This window comes from Cebus imitator, unplaced genomic scaffold (genome assembly GCF_001604975.1).
Source record: "Cebus imitator isolate Cc_AM_T3 unplaced genomic scaffold, Cebus_imitator-1.0 Scaffold4, whole genome shotgun sequence".
Lineage (NCBI taxonomy): Eukaryota > Metazoa > Chordata > Mammalia > Primates > Cebidae > Cebus > Cebus imitator.
In genome coordinates this window covers 4,495,441-4,517,923 of record NW_016107319.1, presented here as the reverse complement: position 1 = coordinate 4,517,923, position 22,483 = coordinate 4,495,441, and the positions used below count along the sequence as shown (strand labels likewise).

Genomic DNA, 22,483 nt, shown 5'->3' with positions numbered 1-22,483 from the left:
TATCAACAGCCATTCACTGAGTGTGCCATGAGCCCCTGAGCCAAACACAGCAGCATAATATATGTATTTAACTCTCTGGACCACTGTATGTGTTACACTACTTATCATATTCTTCTTTCACAGATAAGAAATCTGAGGCACAGACAGGCTAAGTAATGTGCATGGGAACACACAGCTGACAACTGGGGGGACCTGGGATTTTAATGTGTTTTGTGTGGTTTAGTGTAAGTTCTTAACTACTGTGCTGTGGTGCTTGCAACAAGGGATCCAGGCATGGTAAGAAGTGGCAGGAGGCAGGAGAATTGTAATACCACAAGAATAACATATGCTTAGTACACACTTGTCATTCTCGCAAGAACTTCCCATGTAATATCTCACTTACATCCACTAACTGAAAGCAGTCTCTAAGTGAGGGAATGTGACTTTTCTTCTTCAGATGTCTTATCTGGCTAAATTAGTTCTCCTCTGATATTTCCAATGGGGGCAGTTATATTCTGGAGAGGGGTTGATTGATGGTCAAGCATACCCTGTCTACAGCCTACTGGAGCTTTTTCCTATCTGCCCATCTTGGTAATCAATTTGATATAGTTGTGACTTGGGCACCCCATTGAGATCCCTGTTGGAGCCATCCTCTCCTTCACTGGGAATTCACTGGTTAGTCCTTGGGCTTCTAAATGTTATGTAGCATCTCAAGGAATTTTTCTTGAGGTCCATGCTAGGTAATGCTTTTCCATGCTCTCTTCTACCTGCACTGGATGAAGTTGGAATGTCTGTCTGGCAGTGAGTGCCGTTTCTCAATTCTGGTTCATGCTGATACCCTAGTGTCATTTTTGATGACTCAGCATGTATTACAGGCATGTAGGGAAATCTGACTCTGGGGAACTACCAGGTACACATTTTGTTGTTTAACCTTGGACACGTCACTTGACCTCCCTGAGCCTCCGTCTCATCCCACAGATGACAGGTCATTCTCAAATACTTACTGAGCGTCTACTCTGTGCCCAGTTCTTAGAGAATGGCAGAAAAACAAAGTGATTGAGGAGGTGGGGGAGGAGCTGAAATGGATGCACACCTGCATGAGAATGCCAGGTAGGTCTTTAACATCCCAGGGCAAATCACTGCTGATATTTCGGAATCTCAGCCCCGTAGATCATGAGTGCTGGGATTGGAGCAGGAGGCATAGTGCTGGGAAGACCTGGCATATGGCTTCTTGTTGAAGAATGGGATGTATATATAAGCAGTTTTACTGGGGGGATAACAGAACGGAAGCTTAACGGCAACATCTGTATGGGGTGTTGATGGGGCACCGAAGACAAACAGAGCTGCCGTGAAGAGCCGAGAGATTAAAAAACAATCTTGCATTGGTACATTGAAAACGTTCTGAAGAATGAAATAAAAATAGACTAGCATTTTCTGGACGCCTTCCAAGCACCAGGAACACCCACCTTCAGTATGTCATTTCATTACTGTAATACATTTGTGAGAGAGTACAGGTGTTGTACCATATTAGCCCTGAAGGGTCTAGGGATCAGGGATGAGTATACTGTCTGTCCTTAATCAGACACATAAAAGGGTGACAGAGCTCAGATCCCCCAGATCCAAACCCATCCTGTCCAACTTTGAAATGCAGGCTTTTTCTACTATTGTGATGCCCCCAGGTTACTTGTGATGAGCTTGGAAACCTAGGTAGCTCTCAGTTATCTGGGGGCCCCTGGCAGCCCCTCCACCTTCCTCACACCTTGTTCAGCCAGTCATTTCTGGAAGGATTTGGGAAAACTTTATTTGCCTCGTGGCCGTTTTAGTCACTGAGTGAGCAAGAAGAAATGACATGCTTCCTTATTTGAGCCACTCTGCCTTCTTGAAAGTTGTGATCACCATCAAAGGAGTCGTGATATGGTGTGGGCAGTCCCTGAACTAAATGCAATGCCAAAAAGACATTCGGACAAAGGTGATGGTGCAGTTAGTTCTGCCTGGGGTAGCAGGGAAGGCTTTGTACAAAGTGTCATGGAACATTTGACTTAGGCCAGCCAGGTTGACCTAGAAGGAAGAAAGAAAGAGAGGAAGGAAGGGTATTTCTGTATAGCAGGCAAGTTTAAATGGAAAGGTAGATTCACAGAGTTGTTTGGCATAGACAATTTGCCAGTGTGGTTTCTACAAAACAGTGATTTGTAGAAAAAGGGACAAGGTGTATCAGATGATGAATATGGACAGGGTAAAGTGAGAAATATTATGAAGGACCTCAGACACTGTAGGAAATTTTCCATTACCCACCTTTGCCTGGAAACAAAGTGAGTGATTGTGTGAGTAATGACATAATCTGTACAAATCTGTATTTTGAAATCAACATTGTCAATATCCAAGAGATAAGAAATGTGATTAGTATTAAACTTATTCAGTGATAGGATCGGGGAAACACTCTGCTTTATGCATGTTGTTTCGTTTTGTTTTAGTAGTCAACAAATGGCAACTGATAGCTGCTTTTTAGTTATAAAAGAGAAGGCAAAGAATCATAGAGCTGCTCCCACAGTGAGCTTCTGCCCTGTGGGAAAGGAAGCTTTTTCACAGATGTGATTATTGGTACAAAGAAATGTGGCTCAACATACCTAGCTGTTCCATTCTTTCAAGAGATAGTATAAATCTAGGTTTTACATGAAATAAGTGCCCCCATTAAGCAATATTAACTTTTTTTTTTACACTGGGCAGACAAATTATTATCACGGTCATCATCATCCCCATCTATGGACTGGACTTGGTCCCTATGACTGCAGGTTGCTCTGCTGACCAGCAGAATCCATGGGGCAGGAATTGGCCTTCTCTAGATACCCACTGTCCCTCACCTTCTTCACAGCCAGCACTTCTCTTTCTTACTTTCTTCTGTTTCACTGATGTTTAAACTTTGAGTAGCTACCACTCAGAAGGGCAGGTCGCTCCTGTTGGCCTCTCTTTGTTAGCCTGGTCTCAAACTCCTGGGCTTAAGTGATTCTCCTGCCTCAGCCTCCAGAGTAGCTGAGATTCAAGTGTACACCACTGTGGCCAGCTTATGTTAGCTCATAAGATCTGGGAAAGGAGATGCGGTGTCTGACAGCCAGAGCCAGAATGCCTTTATCTAGGACAGGAAAAGAGGAGTCAATACCCAAGAAGGGAATGTCATCATGGGCGGTGGAGAAAGATGGAAGACTTTTTTGTTTTGTTTTGCGTTTTTTTTTTTTTTTTTTTTTTTTTTTTTTTTTTTTTTTTTTTTTTTTTTTTTTTTAGGTGGAGGGATGAGATTGAACTATCAAAGGCTGGCTAAGAAAAAGCAAAAGCCTTGATGGAAATCTTTGGCACAGCGGAGATGAGCAGAACGGGTGCCAGGGAAGTGTTAGGGGAGAGAAGACAGTGGGGAAGCAGAAAGGAACAGCGAAGGAGTGTGTGTATTTGCTATTGTCTTGAAGCCTGACTTCTTGGATAAAATACATACCCTAGATTAAGGGTCAGCAGACCATGGGCTGTGAGCCAACCTGGACCATTGCCTGTGTTTGTTTCATCTTCGAGGTAGGAATGGGTTTTACACTTAGAACTGCCTGGAAATTTTATTTTAAAAACAGAATGATATGTTGTGACCTGTAAAAATGATAGGAATTTAACAAATAAAGTATTACAGGAACATGGCCACAATCATTCATTGGCGTATTGTCAACAGATGCTTTTTCACGCTACACCAGCAGAATTTTGAGCAGTTGTAACAGAGATTGTAAGTTCTGCAACACCTAAAATATTTATTATCTGGGTGTTTACAGAAAAACATTTACCATTCCCTGCCCGTGATGGGCAGAGCAGATGGCGATACATGGCTCTTCATTTCACTCCAGTATGTTTCAGGGAATCTGCATGTCTCTTAGCCACGATCAGAACTGCCCGCCTCTCCTCTCACCTTGCCAATTTTTCTACTATTTTAAGTTCCTGCATTACACCATGAGCTTAATACCACACAATAAGTGTTGGGTAGCCAGACATTTGCCGTGAACCATTTGCGCTGCCACTGGGGAATGGAAAGACATACAACATGGTGTCAACCTAGAGGAGGCTCCAAGAAAAAAGAATCACAGCTCAATAATACCGGGTGCTTCCCATTTGGGAAAATAGAACCTATGTCAAGAAAAAGGGATTTTTGTATAGTAGCTGTTATTTATTTACATTCTTTGTGATTAGTGGAAGGTTTTGAACAAGGATACAGTCAGTGCAACTTCAAAAACATGAGTACTACGATCATACAGAACAGCAAAACCTTGTTGAATCATGGCATTCTTTTGCTTTTGTTTTTTGAGACAGAGTGTGGCTCTGTCACCTAGGCTGGAATGCAGTGGCACGATCTTGGCTCACTGCAACTCTGCATCCCAGGTTCAAGCCATTCTTCTGCCTTAGCCTCCCAGGTAGCTGGGACTACAGGCACACGCCACCACTCCTGGCTAATTTTTGTATTTTTAGCAGAGACAGGATTTAACCATGTTGGCCAGGATGGTCTTGATCTCTTGACCTCGTGATCTGCCCACCTTGGCCTCCCAAAGTGCTGGGATTATAGGCGTAAGCCACCACGCCAGGACCATAGTGTTCTTAAGAAGAAAAAAGAAAATATCCCCTGCACAGGTTATAACTATATGTCTTTCTATCCTGTGTGAAATGTATCTCTCATTTCTGTCCTGCTAAAATCAGCAGATTCTTTAATATATATAAACACATGTACACAGTCACGTCTTTTAACGACGGGTAATGAGTACATTCTGAGAAATGAGTCAGGCATTTTTGTCATTGTGCAAATATCACAGAGTCACACTTACACAAACTTAGGTGGCATAGCCTCATCCATGCTAGGCTACAAACCTGCAGAGCATGTTACTGTACTGAATACTGTATCTAAACATAGAAAAGGTACAGTACAATATGATATTATAATATAATCTGATGGGACCACCATCATATATCCAACTTGTCATTGCAAGAAGTGCCATTATACCTACAGCCGGCCATCAAGATGGAGGGGATTGGTTCCAGGACCTCCCCTAGATACCAAAACCTACAGATGCTCAGTTCCTGTTATAAAATGGCATAGTATTCGCATATAACCTATGCACATCTTCCCATATGCTTAATGAAATCATCTTTAGATTACTTATGAAGGCTAATACAATGTAAATGCTGTGTAAATCGTTGTTATACTCTATTGTTTAGGAAATAATGACAAGAACAAACAGTCTGTGTATTTCAGTGCAGGTGCAGTGGTGTTTTGTTTTGTTTTGTTTTAAATATTTTAGATTTGAGGTTGCTTGAATCTGTGGATGTGGAAACAGAGAATATGGAGACTTCTGTGTCTGTGTGTGTGTGTGTGTGTGTGTGTGTGTGTGTGTGTGTGTAGAGACAGAGAAAGAGTTACATAAATACAGTGGATCACTATCTTCTCTCACTATCTTCTCTGCAGTTTCTAGCTACCTCCTCCTCACGTTTGCTTACTGAAGCATTCTTGATTAAGAGTAAGTGAATATAGTTACCTCTCTTCTATGCTCAAGAAACCAAGAATCTAAATGTGTAAATTTCTGGCCTACATGATGGAATTAAGTCTACTGCCTCCTGGTCCAGTGGTCTTTCTATTTTATAACACTAAAGAAACAATTTGATCTGACGCAGGCCTTACCTAAGTAACTAATAGCTCTCCCCTCCTGTTGATTGCTAAAGTAAAGCGGACAGGAGAGACACGTCCATCTCACGGCGACGCTTCTGTCCTCCCCAGTAACTTCTCAGAAATGTGGTGTTGAAGGTCGTCGTCAAAAGCTAAAGTTAGAAACAGTATCGGGCTGTTGAGTAAGAGGGGTCAGCACGCAGCTGTTATGGGAGCTTTCTGAATTGTACAACGTGGCCACTTTGATGCATGAGAATCAATTACAGAGAAACCTTGTCAAGATGACCAAAATTCAGCCTTAAATAATTGAATTCTCTGCCAAACCCTGTCCGCTGTCGTTATCTAGAAATGTAATTATGCAGCTAAATCAAGCAACTAAAATTAGTGTAGTGTAAAAACACCTTGGCTGTCTGAAAGTGGAGGAATTGACATTTGGATTTAGAAAACGCCAATAGTTGGATATGTTTGGCGGTGTTTGAAGCTCTCTCCCAGTTTCAACAAAATCTATATCAAGTGTCCTGTGTAGAGAGAGAGGTGGGATGTGGCAAGTGAATGTTTGATTTTGAAGGTGATTTTCACAGATCCCTGGGACTTGGGCATTATTTAAGTGGATTCACTTCATCAGAACTTCATTTATTGTTTTTAGAATTGTGGAACTACACACACCCACATGACTTCCTAATACGAAAATTAGAAGAGTGACAATTTCAATGTTATCTGAACCTTCAATCTCAAGTCAAAGCTTTCAATCTGAAACCACAGATGTGTCTATACCAATCATCAGGGGGAACGGGGAATACATGATAAGAGTGGCACATGGCCACTGGTACTGTACACATCATGATGCGGCGCTCGGATTTCATTTAATGATAACACAGCCTTTTGAAGTAGGGACTGTTATTATCTCAGTTTTCCAAATGAGCAAACAGGGTTCAGAGAGGCTGAGTAACTTGTTCGAGATCACACAGCTAGTAAGTGGGATAGCAAAGTCAGTATAATTCAAACTCATGTAAACCCCTAGGCATTTATCTACTGCCATGTAACACATCCCAAATGATTGCTTGGGTATTTTCAAATGCCACAAAGTTTTCAGATCTATGCTTGAATGTATTTCTCATCCATAGTTTTGGTGCTTACTAGATATACCTTGAAACTCTGGGAACAGGGAGACATCTCTTATTAGTACATTGCATATTAATATATCATAGTTGAAATCTCAAAATAAAGAATGTCTTTAAAAATGCAAAATAAAAGGCAGAGGAAATGTTATTACAGAATGAAATACAGGAGTGAGTATAGGAATTGGGCTCTGGGGTGTGTTTGTGGCTGAGCACTGCCTTCTGCTAGCTATGTGACCGTGAGCAAACCATTTAGTATGAGCCCTGTATCCCATTTGTTACATGGGACTGATAATAGTACCGACTTCAGAGACTTGTTGTGAGAATGAAATTACATAATGTGTGTAAATAATTTAACTCTGTCTCTCTGCATAGCACACATTGTGCAAATATAAGCTGGTGGCTTCATTGTATTATTTACAAATTACCCCTTTAAAACTGAAATCGGAGAGAGAGGGAGGAAAACTAGACGGAATATCTTTTTTTTTTTTTTTAATTTTTTTTTCTGTCAGTACCAAAGGCTGCTCACATTAACCTGCTGGATTTGAGTTTTAAGTGGGCGTTGATAATCATATCAGTTTATATTTCTCATTCCCCTCCCCCACTAAAAATCCCATGTAGACCCTATCCTTTGGTCTTTTGGCCAAATTCGGTGGGGTGAGCTTCTGTCTCATAGCCTGGTTCCCTCTGTCACTTGGTCTCTCGGTCTCTCTCTTTCTCTCTCCCTCTCTCTCAGAACTAAATTAATGAAGAGTATTTGGTTAGTCATGTTAGGCAAGCTGTTCCCAAAATAGCACCTTCCATTTTGGTAGCTTCAACTTTGCAGCTGCTGTGTCTCTTCGTCGTCTGGGAAGAAAACTTTCACATTAAGAGTTGCTGATGCGGATTTTCTTTCTTTCCTCTCGCGGCGTTGATGAGTGCTTGGCTCCTGACAGAAGCGATTTGGCTCCCAGCTTTGTAGTTCAGAAGAAGTTGGGTCTATAGATTTCCCCCTAACTCTCCGTTGATGTGTTGAGCTTCAGAGGGAATAACTCCACGTAAAGCATGTTGGCGTCTCAAGGAGTCCTCCTGCATCCCTATGGCGTGCCTATGATTGTACCGGCTGCTCCTTACCTCCCTGGACTGATTCAGGTAATTCAAGGCCTTTGCCAGCCAGCAACTTAACTCCGGAGTGCTCAGAGTAATAATTGGAATTTTTATGGTTGAGAAAGCAAACACTTTTAATACAGGAAAAAGCCCTCGCGTAGTCAGTGAGAAGACAGTAGGAAATCAAAAAGATGGATCACCCTAATCTAGCTATCGACATCTCTCATGGCTGAATAAATGGTGTAGTTGAGCTATATTTGCTTGTATTGATCTGACTGCTGTTTAACATTCATGCCTTAGCTTCAGGAGGTTGACCACGGGGCAAAGGATTTGCTCTCCTTCTCAGCTTTCTGAGGGACTCAGTCTCCCAGAGCAGATCATGAGGCAAAGTAACTTATCATGAGGTGACTCAGTTAAGAGCTTTAACCCAGGAAATGGAAGGGAGCATGAAATATGCATTAATTCATAGGACGCCTCCACACGGATTGTCTATTTTCAGAGAAGGCTCTCCCCACCTGAATTTGAGTGGTGGCACTGAGGCAAGAAGGAACTGTGTATCGATGGGTAATTTATGAAGTTCAGAGCTTATTCAAGGGATCCTTTGCCGGATGTTTACATCTTAATGATGGCAAGAAAGTGGAGGGCTGAAATGTGTCCTGGGTTTACTTTGAAGGCTTTTTAAAATTCTGTACAGAGAGGATTAATCTACCAATGAGAAATTTGGGACCTTTTTTCCGCCCCTTACCTTAAGGTTTTCTTTGCAAACAAGTGTTGGCTTCTGGGTGTATGTCTGAAGTTCTCTGTAGAAAGCTCACATCTAGTAGCAATAGAACCCACACATCATAGAAATCCAAGGTGGCTTTTTGTTGTTGTAGTTTTTTGTGTATAACCTGCCTTTGCAATAAATTCTGTATCTCCTTTCTACAGAAAAAGAAAACAATATATTTAGGTACCTTTATTCTTGTGTCTCCCTGTGTCCCTCCAGCCCCTCGTGTTTAAAAATTCTATGATACCCTAGCTCATTAAATATAATTTCTGGGAAGGATTCTTGTCACTTTTTCCCCTACCTTTTCTGAACATTACTGTTAACTTTTGTTTACTTACGAACCTGGGTGATCAGAGAGTCATTTGAGGGTGATTCCAAGTAACAGCAAAACATTCTGTCTTTCTGGATTTATGGCCATTCGGAAGCTTTTCTCTGTATTACATGCTGTAAATAAATGGGTCACATGGAGGATGGTCCTTCGCAGCGTGGAACTTGTTGCATCTTTCCTGGTATACACAGGCCGGTGTGATAAGGTTGCCATTTCTGAAGTAGAGCTCAGTGGCAGCTTAGAAAGTAACAGGCCTCTTGCTACCACTGGAAACTTGGGGTGAAGGTCGGCTGTTGGAGTTTTGTCAGACCCTCTGCTGCCCCATCTGATAAATAATTACAAGCAAATCGTGGCCTTCACTCTATGCTGATTGATGCTGAAATTGCTTTTGAAAGTTCTCATAAGTTCCTGTTATAGATTAAGTGCCGGTGTAGGAAAAATAACGGCACCCACTGAAATGGGTGAATGTAATCAGGTTTAATGGACTCGAGAGCTTGTTGGGAATTAAATAACTATCGATTTGCCGGAATGTTGCTGTCATTACGAAATGCCACTCTGGACGTATTACCCCAGTGATAGATGAGAAGATGCAAGGGCCAGCTGAGAAATTGGGGTGGCCCTATTTCTTTTTCCTTTGCAGAGTGTTTGTGAAACATATCCAGTTAGTTTTGGAAGGCAGAAGTGATTTTACGTGCAAATCAGCCTAATCATACTTCAGTTTTTCCAAAACAACAAGTGACACCTCTGGTAACTAGTTACCTGTAAGTTAGGTGAGCAGTTTGGTGAAGAGTCTCCAGACCAGCTGCTGTGATAGGCCTCACCTCCTTCCTTTCCCATTGTTGTGGAATGCGCTGGAAAGCTGAGCACAGAGAGAAACTCGCCTGACTTATGGTTTTCTGAGACAGCCCATGTTATATCCCCTTGGGCATCAAGAAACTAAAATCACCCCAAAGTAGTTATATTTGCAAGGGAAGAAAGAGCAGTGCACAGGAAGAAAAAACTGTATCACTCACACATGCTCACCTCTGAGACGATTTTTCTGTGGCCAGCTGCCCTGCATTGCTGCAGACTCCACGTGCTCACCAATTCCTTGACCTTACAGGTTTCTTGCTCACTCAAGATGCAAGGTATTTCATCTAGGGAATTGAGGGTCTATCACCACCTTAATATGTCATTGACAAGATGTGAAAATGATCCACAATAAAGCCTGTGTACTCCGTCACTGGGAGTAATTTTTCTGTGACTAGAAATGTTGAAACAGAGTCTATAGTGTCCACTTGGAAGGATTGTTGTATTATAGTTGGAGATTACTTTTCAAGGTCTTTCCAGCCTCAAGAGCCAGTGATTTTGTGGCAGAAGTGTTCCTTTTTTATAATACTTTCAAGTGCCATTTTGAAAATTCAGACCAGCATTGCCCTGTTTTAGTCGGCTCAGATAAAGAAAAAAAAATAAGTGATCTACCAGCCATTGGCTGTGCCAGACTTTATGAGAGCACTCACCTAATCCTGCAAAGGCCACGAATGGAGGTATTTACTAACAGCTCTAGGGAAGTTACTCATACAGGCTCTTTTGTTCCAAGCGGTAGGAACCTACCCTTCTTCCTCTAGGAAAATCAGAATCTTTTCCATATTAGATCTCCTGAACCCATTATGTTATGTCTAAACTTGTTGTGCATAGCGAAATAGAGAGTGTTTCCCTCTGGTCATGTTGAGAATTATAGAATGACTATGGAGAATTCAGCTGAAACTGTCTGGACTGCTTCATGGGTAGAAAAAGCAGAGAGGAAGAGGATGATAGTAACATTCCCAAGTGCATTGTATAACTATTGGCTACTTTCCCCGTGATAGAGATCTTATTGTTGATACCTTTGGGTAAGAAGAACCAATGTACTGTTTAACACGACTTAATTCTAAATTTCTCATGATACCTTGAATGATCAGTGAGTTGTCTGACCTGGTAACACAGAAGCTTCAGTCACTTGTCCAAGTCAGTCTTGAGTCCAGAAGCTACTGAGAGGTCTTACCCAAGCCATGGACCATGGCCAAATGATAGGCTCAAAACAGCAGCTTTGTAACTGGTTAGCCTGTTTGGTTAGTGTTGGGGTCTAACGTGACCTTGGCTCTGGGCTGCAAATATGGACCCTCAACCCTCAGTCTGGGTATCTACCTTGTAGATATGCCCTTGGACCACACATGGCCAAGTCACTTTGACTCTTGGACAACTCGTTCCCATCTCATCTAGGTCTGACAGATGATGATGAGTCAGCAGAGTATTTTCCTGGATGGGTTGATGGTGTAAACAGAGTCACATTCAGCTCATCATGCATTTGTTACTTCAGTTATCCACTCACTGCATACTCATTCTGTAACAAAAGTGACAATCATAGGCACTGAACGGTGGGTTCACTGCCCAGTGGAAGAAATACTAGATAAACCCCAATCTGTAAGACTATAATAAAGTCAGTGGGAGGAAATATAGGTAATGATTATTGAACACAATATTGTTATGTGCCAGGCTCTGTGCTGCTGAATACTTAGATGTAGCATCTCAATTTATTTTTATGACAAATTAATGTAATTGAGCAGTATTTCTCTGCCTTCCTACACCCGTAATTCTAAATTCCAGAAAGCTCTGAAAATCAATTTCTTTTGGAAGTTTGGCACCAAAGATCATTTAGGAACAAAAGGTTGACCTGAAATGATGTGTGGCTATTTATAGACCCGCTTTATCCCAGTTAGTGTAAATATTCATATATTTTGCTGTGGGAATATTTATGTGTTTGATTTCAGGGTGCTGTCCTAGACCCCGCTGAGGGCTTTACATAATCAGTGTTTCCACTGAAATACCTTTCTGCAAAAGCCCCAAAAAATCTGATTTTCAAAATGCTGGTGACACCAAGGGGTCTTAGGTAAGAAATTACAGTCATGCCTTGTAATTCCCCTTTTGCCTGTGGAGAACCTGAAACCCACACTTGGAGAAAGATAAGTAGTCCAAGGTCACAAAGAATTCCAGTGGTACAGCTGGGATTTGGACTAGATTTGTTGGACTAGAGTCTTTTATCCACTAGGCTGAGGTATTCAGGCAGGGTTGCCTATGAAAACACAGGAAAGAAGTAACCCAGTGCCTCTTAGAGTTGGGAAGAAGGTGGTTCAAAGGGAGGGAAGTGGTATTTGAGTTGAGCTGTGAAGCATTAGTAGGCATTCACAGGACAATAATAATCATAAATAAGACTTGTTGAGTAGAGCAGAGAACTTAGGTGAATTCATGGTGTTGGCCTGTGATACTGAGATAGAGACTCAGCGTCTTTTGCAACTCATTGGCACTGTGGGATGTGACGGTGTTTAAACATAGGTCTCAAGAATGAAAACTCATAGTTCAAAAGGAGCTGGGAGGAATGTCAGGAATGGAACTCCTAAGGACTTCATCTCTGTATGCTCATAAACGCATGGGCTCCATTTATACCCGCCATGAGTTGGGCAGATGAATGTTTAATTTTCTGGGTTTGTGCATCATTTACCATTTCTTTTTTAAAGTATTATTTTATTTTTTTAAGTTCCAGCGTACTTAAAAAGGATGTGCAGGTTTGTTACACAGGTAAACGAGTGTCATGGTGGTTTGTGGCAACTGTTAACCTATTACCTAGGTATTAATCCCAGCGGGCGTTAAGTCTTTTCCCTAACACTCTCCCCAACCCCACCTGAAAATGGCAATCATCATTTACCATTTCTATGCCATCATTTCTCTCTGAGATGATAAGCTCTCAGAGGACTGAGTTGTTACTTTCTATAACTAAGCGGTAATAGAGAAATGCCAGCGTATGCCTCTCTGGTGTGGATAGCAACGGTGTAAGCAAACCTTACACTCCATATTTTTATTTTTATTTTTTTAGAGACAAGGTCCCACTCTGTCACTCAGGTTGTAGTGCAGTGGCACAATCATAGTTCACTGCAGCGTTGAACTTCTGGGCTCAAGCAATCCTCCCGCTTCAGCCTCCTGAGTAGCTGGAACTACAGACATGTACTACCACATCCAGCTTTTTTTTTAAAAAAAAATTCTTTTGTAGAGATGAAGTCTCGTTATGTTGGCCAGCCTGGTCTCAAACTCCTGGTCTCAGCCACACTGTATTTCAAAGCAGAAACTAGCGTATGTGTTTTATGAGACAGCTCCATACATATGTGTAGTAACAGTACAAATTATAGAAGCATTGGTCTTAGCAATGGACAGAGAGTAGCCATCCCTATAGAAAGATTGAGAAATCTATCGAGAACTTACAAGTAATTTGCGTAAGTTGCTGGTCAAACTTGAAAAGCAACAGCTTGTTTGGCTCTGTGGCCAACATTTCAGGTCTTGATATTGCTGCCCTGCAATGTTATCTCCATGTTTGGAGTGTCTGTGGATTGGGAAAGACATCAGCATGCACACCTGGTATAAATGCTGGTGGCGTCATTTACTTTGAAGCTGCTCCATCTTAGTCACTAAGTGGACTTTTCTGTAATGCCAAAGAGGCCATGTCAACAAGCGGACTAAATTAAAGAGGCAGGGAGGTGGCAAAGAGAATTTGGAGTCAAACAGGTCCGGGTTGATATATTGGCTCTGGCATTTACTAAGCCTGTGGCCTTAGGCTTGTCAATTAACCTCGCCATGCCTCAGTTTTCTCAGCTACAAAATGAAAGCAGGGATGCCTAGCTTGCAAAGTCACTCTGAGTTTTCATTGTGATTCATCATGTCTTTATTCAGCAGTTATGTTTTGAGCACCTACTGTGTGCCAGGCTGTGAACTAGGACTAGGTGATGTGGAAGAATAGAAAACACACTAGATTTCTTCCAACAGGAAGTTGATATTCTAACACATGTTGTTATTCTAACACATGGGAAAATCTAGCATATAAAGTGTGTTTATTCTGTATTATTCTGGAGAGAGGGACAGAGAGAGAGAAGGAGGGAGGAAAGGTATTATTATTGTTATTTGAGATAGAATCTTGCTCTGTAGGCCAGGCTGGCGTGCATAGTGGCATGATCCCAGCTCACTGCACCTCTGTCTCCGGAGTTCAAGCTATTCTCCTGCCTCAGCCTCCCGAGTAGCTGGGACCACGGGCATGTGCCACCATGCCCAGCTTATTTTTGTATTTTTGGTAGAGACAGGGTTTCACCATGTTAGCCAGGGTGGTCTTGAAATCCTGACCTCAGGTGATCTGCTCACTTCCGCCTCCCAAAGTGCTTGGATTGTAGGTGTGAGCCACTGCGTCTGGCCAGAAAGGTACTTATTAAGGGTTATTTTATTTGCAACTAAGAAAATTCTAAGTCATATTGCTTGGAGGGGGAATAAGAGCATCTGGTTCCAGGTTCAGGCACTATCAAATTCAAGGACTCTGACAACTCATTGAGTTATCTTTCCCCAGTGGTTATCTCTACCTGATCTTCATTCATAAGCACATCATGTCCAAGTAGTGGGAAAGATGGTTCTTGGCAACTCCAAGCTTACATAATCATCTCCTCTTAGAAAGTATCTTCCCCACTACTCCAGTAAGAATTCCAGATTGCAGTGTCATTGGCTGATCTTATCATCCATGCCCATCTCCAAACCAATCATCTCATCTCTGGCTGCCCACTTTAGAGTCGGAGGGTAGGGTGAGCTCCAAGGGAGCTGCATAGAGTGTGAGTGGAGGCCAGATCAGGGACCTGTTACCAAAATGTGCTGCTGGGTAAGCAAAATCTACGTTCTTCTTATCAAGAACAATTACAGTTAAAGCTTTCACAAACATTCAAACGTGTTCTTTCTCCCCCAAAACTTTATACACACCATCCTCTGGGGAAGAAGCGGTGGGCTTCTGATCTTAATTTTCCTGATCGCCTCTTGCCATGGATCCTATTTCCTAGGCAGTTTTCCTGCCTTCCGGTTCATTTGGCTTCACCATTTGTGATCAGATTTGCCAAAGGCATAGATGGCTGTTTTACCTGGTGTCTTCTCACTTGCACTATTTACAGTCATGTCTTCCACCCATGTGTATGAGGGGTATTCCCGCTCTTTTTACAGACTAGTAAGTCACAACCTAGAGAAGTCAGGACAATCCAACCAGGACATCCAGCAACAAAATAATCAATGCAAGGCCATGTTTCTCAGATTCATGATCCGTACAACCACACCACTTCCCTTTACCTCAGCAGTACCTAAATAAATACATTAAAAAGAGCAAACGGAGCCTTCCACTTATTAGCTTTGGCATGAGGCAGACCTCCCATCATTCCAAAGCACTTGAAGATACTAGCGACTTATCCCGTTCTGTTTTATACAAATGCACTTTTTTAAATTAAGAGATTAAAGGGACACTGTCAATCTCTCCTGATTAATATCAGTCCTATAAAAAGGGTATCTTGCTGTAGCAGCCATCTGTCATTTTGATCATTTTAAAGGCATGCTATATCAGCAAGTACGCTTTTTATAATATGTTGGCACCGGGCAGGGAGGGTTGGAAGACCTACGGATTTCACACTCTCTGCTGCTGCTTTGGTGTTCAGCAATCTGAGCTTTTGATGGTGGAGCAGAGTCCCCTCCCTGTCTTTCAAAGGTTGTTTTGGGTAAGTGCTTTTCCTGGGTGATTTATGATGGAGACACTCACCCCTATTTATGTTTTTCCCCTGTCTAAAGATAGTCTTCTCACACATACATCCCACCAGCATGCAAGGAGCCAGCATGTTCACTTGATTCACTGCTGAGCCCTAAGAGATGTCCAGAAACATTGAACTCGATACTCTGAAGGTCTTTTCCCCTGGGCAAGTGAGACCATTATCCTCAGCAATGGCCACTGTCTAGATTGAGCTCTTCAGGCTTGTAAAACTAGAAGGCAAAGCCTCCATGAAACTCACTCATTTATTAGGATAATGATTTATTGATCATAGTTTTCATGACTGTTCTCTTGTCTGGAGGTACCGGGATGATCAAGTCGCAGTCTCTGTCCTCGGAGGTTGGTGGGAAGGGCATGCCATTCATGGCAAGTCAGAACTTAAGCACAGCTGTTGAAAGGTAGAACTCTTGACTCTCCACCCCACCAACCTGACTCAATATGACGTCTTTATTGCTGTCAGTGGTCTGGCACTCAAGACAGGTTTATGCACAGTTTGAACTAGATGGCTTCCTACAGGAAGATTCTCCAAATCTCTGATATTACCGGAGAGTTCCTGGTACATTTCAGAGAACAATGGTGTTTGTTTGTTTGGTGTTTCTTTTTTAGGTGGGAACATGACAGCAGGATCTCCTGCCCCCAGCCTGCCTTCCCACCTTGCCTCCGTGGGGTTCAACACACCCACTGCTGTGGGAGAAGGTGGCCCTTGGCCAATTCCTTCTTTTCTGCTCTTTAATCTATATTGGCTCCTAGAGGATGGGAGCATTGAGGGGAGGAGGGGGATTACTTGTGCATTCCACATTGTTCTCAAGAACTGCTCTCTGAAGAGCGATTTCTTCTTATTTCCTAATGCAGCACAGTAAAATTTTAAAAGAACAGGGTTTACAACGAGGAAACCTGAGTCTGGCCGTTATTCTCTCTGTGTGACTCTGGGTCAGTTGCTTGACCTCTCAAACCTCCACTTCCTCATCTGTAAAATGGGAGTAATACCAAGTGCGCTCTACTCACAAGGCCTTCGCAGTGTAGTCATGTTGTCGTTCGTGCAGCAAAACGTAATGCCTAGGTCTGGGCTTCCCTCTCAGACCCATCGGAGTCAGCATCCTGGCTCCTGTGTGATGCGGGCTTCAGCTCTCTGAGTGCCCACGGTTTCTGCCTGTCCGCGGGGATGGTCACATCTGCTGCAGAAGGGAAGCCGTCTAATTTGACGATCAGCTTATGGTAGCAACCTCACAACTGATGGCCAGCAGTGTTGTCTTGGTTTGTCCATGATTTCTGGAGTTATTGAATGTTTATTTTGTTAAAGAGAGATGCTCTAGGTTGGGAGAGGAGAGCATTTGTATTTCTCTGCTCCCAGTCTTGATGGAGATTCCTGGTGACCGAGGACACCCATGTTTGGTGTGGCCGGACAGCATACAGTACAATTGAGGAGGGGGTGAAGGACAGGGGCATATGCCACCATGGAGTTTGACATCTTAGCTTGTGGCTCTGGATGGTGTGAAACCACCATCTCCTTCCCACATGGATATATAAAAGCCACCATCCCCTCCCCACTCCCCGATCCGATAGCCTGCAGAATTGGAATGACTGAGTCCCAGTCTCTGTCCTCAGAGGTTGCATCAGGGCTCCATGTCATTCTCAGTAGAGTCAGAAGTTAATTATAAGACACACATGAAGGAGAGTTGATCAGTTTCAGTCATGTTGAATCCTTGCCCAAAGCTCTATCCAGAATGTACTGGGACTGGAACCAGAGCTGGATTGCAGGAGGGGGAGGGTGGGCTCTGTAGGGGGAAGAGAGGCCTGTCCCCTCCCTTCCATGTGGCCATAGCCTTCTGGGGACTGACTCTTTAGGACCACCCACAGCCCTGTTCCATGCAGCTCCTGGCACACTGTGGGCGCTTAATAAATGTTAAATAATAAGAATAGCTCCCATCTGTCAGTGCCCGGTGGCAGGGAGGATGTGTGAGTGCCAGCCGACACTGGGCAGCTTATGGGAAGCCTTCAAGGGGAAAATTGCAGCTCTGAGTGGCTTTGAGGTCCTGCTGCATTGAGGCGTTACCCAAACCTGCTGTGGATCAGCGTCCAGGCAAGGGTGGCACTTGGAGTTCCAGAAGGTCTGGATCAGAGTTACAGGGCTGGGGAGGGAACAGAGGGACGAGAGTCTGTCCAGCAGTGGGATCTGGGAGCTGGTATTGACCAACCGTACAAGGGCTTTGATGAGGTTGAAAAGGGCCGGAGGACCTGCCCTCTGTGCAGACAGCAGCATAAATTCATACTTCCGTCACTTTCTTGGAAGAAAATGCCAACTGGGGCTTTTCACATTTTGTTATAATAACAACAGCAGCTGCTGTTTTCAGGCATTTACTATATATCAGGCTGAGTGTGAGGGGTTTCACCTGTCATGTCTAATTGAAGTAATATATCTTAGGGAGGAAGAAACAGGCAAATAGGACGTGGTATGGTGTAAGATGTGGGCTCTGGAGCAGACTGCCTGGTTCATCTGCTGCAACCACTGAGGCCTCCACCTCTGTGACCTTGGATGCCATTTGCTACCTGTGTGACCTTGGCACAGTTTTTCCCTTCTGGGCAGTAGTCACCCTCTTTGGGTGAGTGGTAAAGGCACCAAATCAGGTAAAGTCCATGATACAGCACCTGGCACATAGAAAGTCCTCAACAAACATATTTGCAAGTTTATTTCCAAGCACACTGCAACAGCACCACAACCAACACCAATGCAACTGTATAATAGTAGCAATCTTGAGTGTTTTCTGTGTAGGGGAGCCAATACAGTCTATTGGCTAAGAGTGTGAACCCTTGAGCCAGACTGCCTGGGTTAGAATCTCAGCTTTGCCTTTTTTTTTCCCCCCAGAAATTCCTAAGCCACTCTGAACTGCAGTTTTCTCTTCAGTAAAATGGCACATATTAAAAGTGCCTAAATTGAACCTTTGCTATACTCCTCTATAGGATGGAGATAATACCAGAGTTATTTCTGAGGATCAAATAAATTAATACTCCCAAAGTACTTATAGTGGTGAATTCAGTATAGTCAGTGCTTAAAAAAACTGATAGAGATAATAATTGTTCCATGATTATTATTTTATATCATTTATATATTATGGATTATACATAAGTTACAAAGCAATATTATTTCAATAATATACGCAATAATGTATATTTCTTATAGTTATAAATATATATAATTACATCATGTCATATAGTCATAGGATAATTATGTATAATGATTATATGACATATTATGTAATACTGTATAATAATACTTATATTGTAATGATTACATATAATATAAATGATAATTATTATTTCTACCTTTGCTGCCATGACAAGTTACTCCATTGGGCATGTTTCCTAAACAATTTCTACCACTTTGAACCATCCTGGCCAGACTTACTTTAAAAGGAAACTGAGGCTCAGCAAAGTGGAACAGTTTGTCTTCATTCTCAGGACTAGGGAAGGGCAGAGCAGCGAGGCACCTGGCTCCAGAGCCTGTCCTCCTGCGGACCACCAATCCTGCAAAGCTCTGGTATCTGTCACCTCCCCATCCTCCATGGGGGAACGGCCGTATCTCTTGCCCGGACAACCTATTCTGAGCAGAAGGCTAACACGATATTGTGCCGCTGTCATTTCTGATCAGTTTTCCCCCCACTGTCTCGCAGCACGCTATCAGGAAGTCTTGTCCCCCAAGGAAGCCTGGCCCCTGGCTCCTCGTGGAGAAGATCAAGCCTGGGGGTTGTGTGGTGACAAAGGCTGTGGAAGGGCACTGCTGGGACTGGGTCTTGTGGCTCTGTTTACAAGACCTTGTTTTTTTTTTTTTTTTTTTTTTTTTTTTTGGTTATCAGTGTTGAAACCTCCTGGAAATACACTTTCTGTTTTCCATTTAAACACAAATCAAGCAACGTTACCAACACACATTCTCTGTCAAACGTGTCAGTTACTCCCGGGGCCGCGGACAGCTTGCAAGCGATGTCTTCTATTGTTACTGTGGTGGTGTGTTATTTCTCCCTCTACAGCTCCACATTTGTTCTGGCGAGCAGTGTAAACACGGAGGTGCCTGCTATCAGGAAGGTTTTGACAGAACATGTGAAATTGACATGGACCGTCCGATGACCATCTTAATAAGGCTGTTGGGGCAGCCCTGTATTTGCCTGTAGCATTTTCCATGAATTTGGGTGGGGGCTTAAGGATTCTAATGAGCTAGGTTTTGTTTCACACCTGGTGTTTTGGCAGGCAGTTCCCACTGTGACTTAGCAGTGGGACTTGGCACGGCTTGCCAGAGGGCCTAAGATTTGTGTGGGGGCCCAGCAGATGTTGGATGTGTTCACCCATCATACAGAATGCCAGTCATCAGCCGCCGAGTTCCATCCCTGTCTACATTGTAAGGGACCAGAGCTCTGACTTGCTGCTGGTGATGGAGCCGTCTGGGGATGGATAAAAAGCCTTTCATTACTGGGGATAGTGCAGAGCATATGGGATTCTTATCTGTCCAAACAGTTGTGGGGTTTGGGTTAGAGACGCTGTCTGCATGTGTATTTTCTTTAGTATTTGGTTCTAGTGAGTCAGAGCCTCACTCAGGAGCATTTTGTTCAGTTTCTTCCTGGGAATAGACAGGACACACTTTTGATGATGTTTCTGCTCCCTGGCTTCCCACCTTCCTCCTGTGTTCTAAACTCCCAAGCACAGATTTAACCAAGCCACTGCTCTCCTAGGTAGAATGCACCTCTGCCATCCTGGCTTACTCTATAGAAGTCTTGTTGCTGATAAATCATGGTCTTGGTGACTCATATGGCCCAGGGATATTGTTTCATTCAAGGCTTTGTGTTCAGATCTGCTCTGACATCAGAGACAAGTTGATGTGTTATCTCTCATCTCTGATTGATAACTTTTGGGCTTCCTGTGGATTGACTGAAGAGCCATGAGATTCATGGGACCCATAAGATCATGTGGTTTGATGATCTTCACCATTCTGAATCTCAAGAAACCAAAGATGATCCTTGAATATGTGTTTTTGTTAAGATCCCTTTGGTGGAAGAAACAGACCTCAATTCTGGCTAGCTTCAAAAAAATGAGAGAGGCAGCATTTATATGTTTACTATGTTTTTAGGTATAATGCAGAAACAATCAAATGCACAGAAACACTTAGACTCAAAAGATAAAGAAAAATGTCAAGCCAAGAAAAATACAAGAGGTAGAGCAGGCCTAGGGATCTCAGCAGGCAGAATTTATGGACATTTTTTTTTTTTTACAAGTGAGTGGTTCTCAGCCAGGGGTGATTTTTGGCTTGTAAGGACGTTTGGCAATATCTGGACATATTTTTTTGGTTGTCGTAAGTGGATATGGGTTGCTAGTATCATCCTACAAGGCATAGATGCATTAGTCTGTTTTCATGCTGCTGATAAAGACATACCCGAGACTGAGCAATTTACAAATGAGAGAGGTTTATTGGACTTACAGTTCCACGTGGCTGGGGAGGCCACACAGTCCTGGTGGAAGGTAAAAGACTTGTCTCACATGGATGACAGCAGGCAAAGAGAGCTTGTGCAGGGAAACTTCCATTTTTAAAACCATCAGATCTCATGAGACTCGTTCAGTATCATGAGAACAGCACAGGAAAGACCCGCCCCTGAAATTCAATCATTTGCCACCAGGTTCCTCCCAGGACACGTGGGAATTGTGGGAGTTACAATTCAATATGAGAATTGGGTGAGGACATAGCCAAACCATATCAATAGGACACCTAGAATTATCCAAAATTATCCAGAATTATCAGTCACGCCAAGGTTGAAAAACCCAGCTCTAGGCTGTCACAGCAGCATGACTCAACTACATAGACCATCAGCCTCTGCGTGTCTTCATTCAACTTTCACATTGTCAGCTAGGATCTGATGGACCCATCCTATGGTGTGTCTCAGTCTTTATATCAGTGAACTATGCCCCCAGACCCCCATGTATTTGGAGCCCATTCAAAGCCTTGCTGAGCAGTCCTGGGAAAGGGGTGTAGGGTATAGATGATTGTGAGCCGTTAGCCATTCTGAGGTTGGTGTCTTGCAGGTTGTATTGATAGTCTTCAGTGCACCCCCTCCTGTGGCTGAGACTCAGTCACGCTAGTGCTTTCCATACAGAGCTCTCTGTTTGTAGAAAGCAAGGCCCACCTTGGTGCCAGTCTTAACAAGCAGCCAACTGATTTGGTTTTTGATTTAAGCCTGTTGCCTCCTGTGACTTCTGTTTAACAGAAAATTCACTTTCAAACCCTGTTTAAAAAAATTGTTGCTTACTTTTCTTACTATGAAATTAATGTGGGGTAAATCTAGGTTTTGAGAAAAAGTACAAATAAACATACAGAGATATATGCATATACCACATAGACTCACAAACCACAATACCCTGCCGAAAAATGGCTACTACAAACCACTCTGTATGTATCCTGATCTCTTTTTGGTACATATATTATCTTCCTCATATAATTTTCATCTACTCTCATTTTATTCACAAAGGTGGGTAAAACTTGCAAGCAGCTGGGTTTTTTAATAAAAACACCTTTTAAAATAAAATCAATGACTTTTTTTTACCTTATGAATAATTTTTGTGAGGTATCTGAAGACTAAGATGGTATCTTAAACAAAATCATAATGTATGTCCTCTTCACATGTCTCTTTCCACCTCTTTTCTTTAGCCATGACAAGGTAGTATGTGATAGCCTAAGTAAGTAGATCACCAAAAAAATGACAGTACTTAAGTTGGGAAAAGAAAATGGGGACAAAAAGAGAAATTAGCAAAACAATCCCAGGGAATAGAGAATTACACAAAAGGCTGGGCTCAGCGGCTGACGCCTAAAATTCCAGAACTTTGGGAGGCCGAGGCAGGTGGATCACCTGGGGTCAGGAGTTCAAGACCAGCCTGG

At 42.8% G+C, this 22,483-nt stretch overlaps 1 protein-coding gene across 38 annotated transcripts in view; it reads left to right on the top strand.

The window, feature by feature from the left end:
* Positions 1-22,483, top strand: part of RBFOX1 (RNA binding fox-1 homolog 1) — a 754,257-nt gene that overhangs the window by 354,248 nt on the left and 377,526 nt on the right. For 3 of the 38 annotated variants that reach the window (XM_017534073.2, XM_017534080.2, XM_017534052.2), the window contains exon 1: positions 7,591-7,902. The exons of 29 other annotated variants lie outside the window; for them this stretch is intronic. In XM_017534073.2, the coding sequence (XP_017389562.1) occupies positions 7,816-7,902 (87 nt within the window). In that variant the 5' untranslated portion in view covers positions 7,591-7,815. Of the gene's footprint in view, positions 1-7,571; positions 7,903-22,483 lie in introns of those variants that run through there. 6 more of the 38 variants (XM_017534065.2, XM_017533989.2, XM_017534025.2 and 3 more) reach the window with 5 other exon arrangements.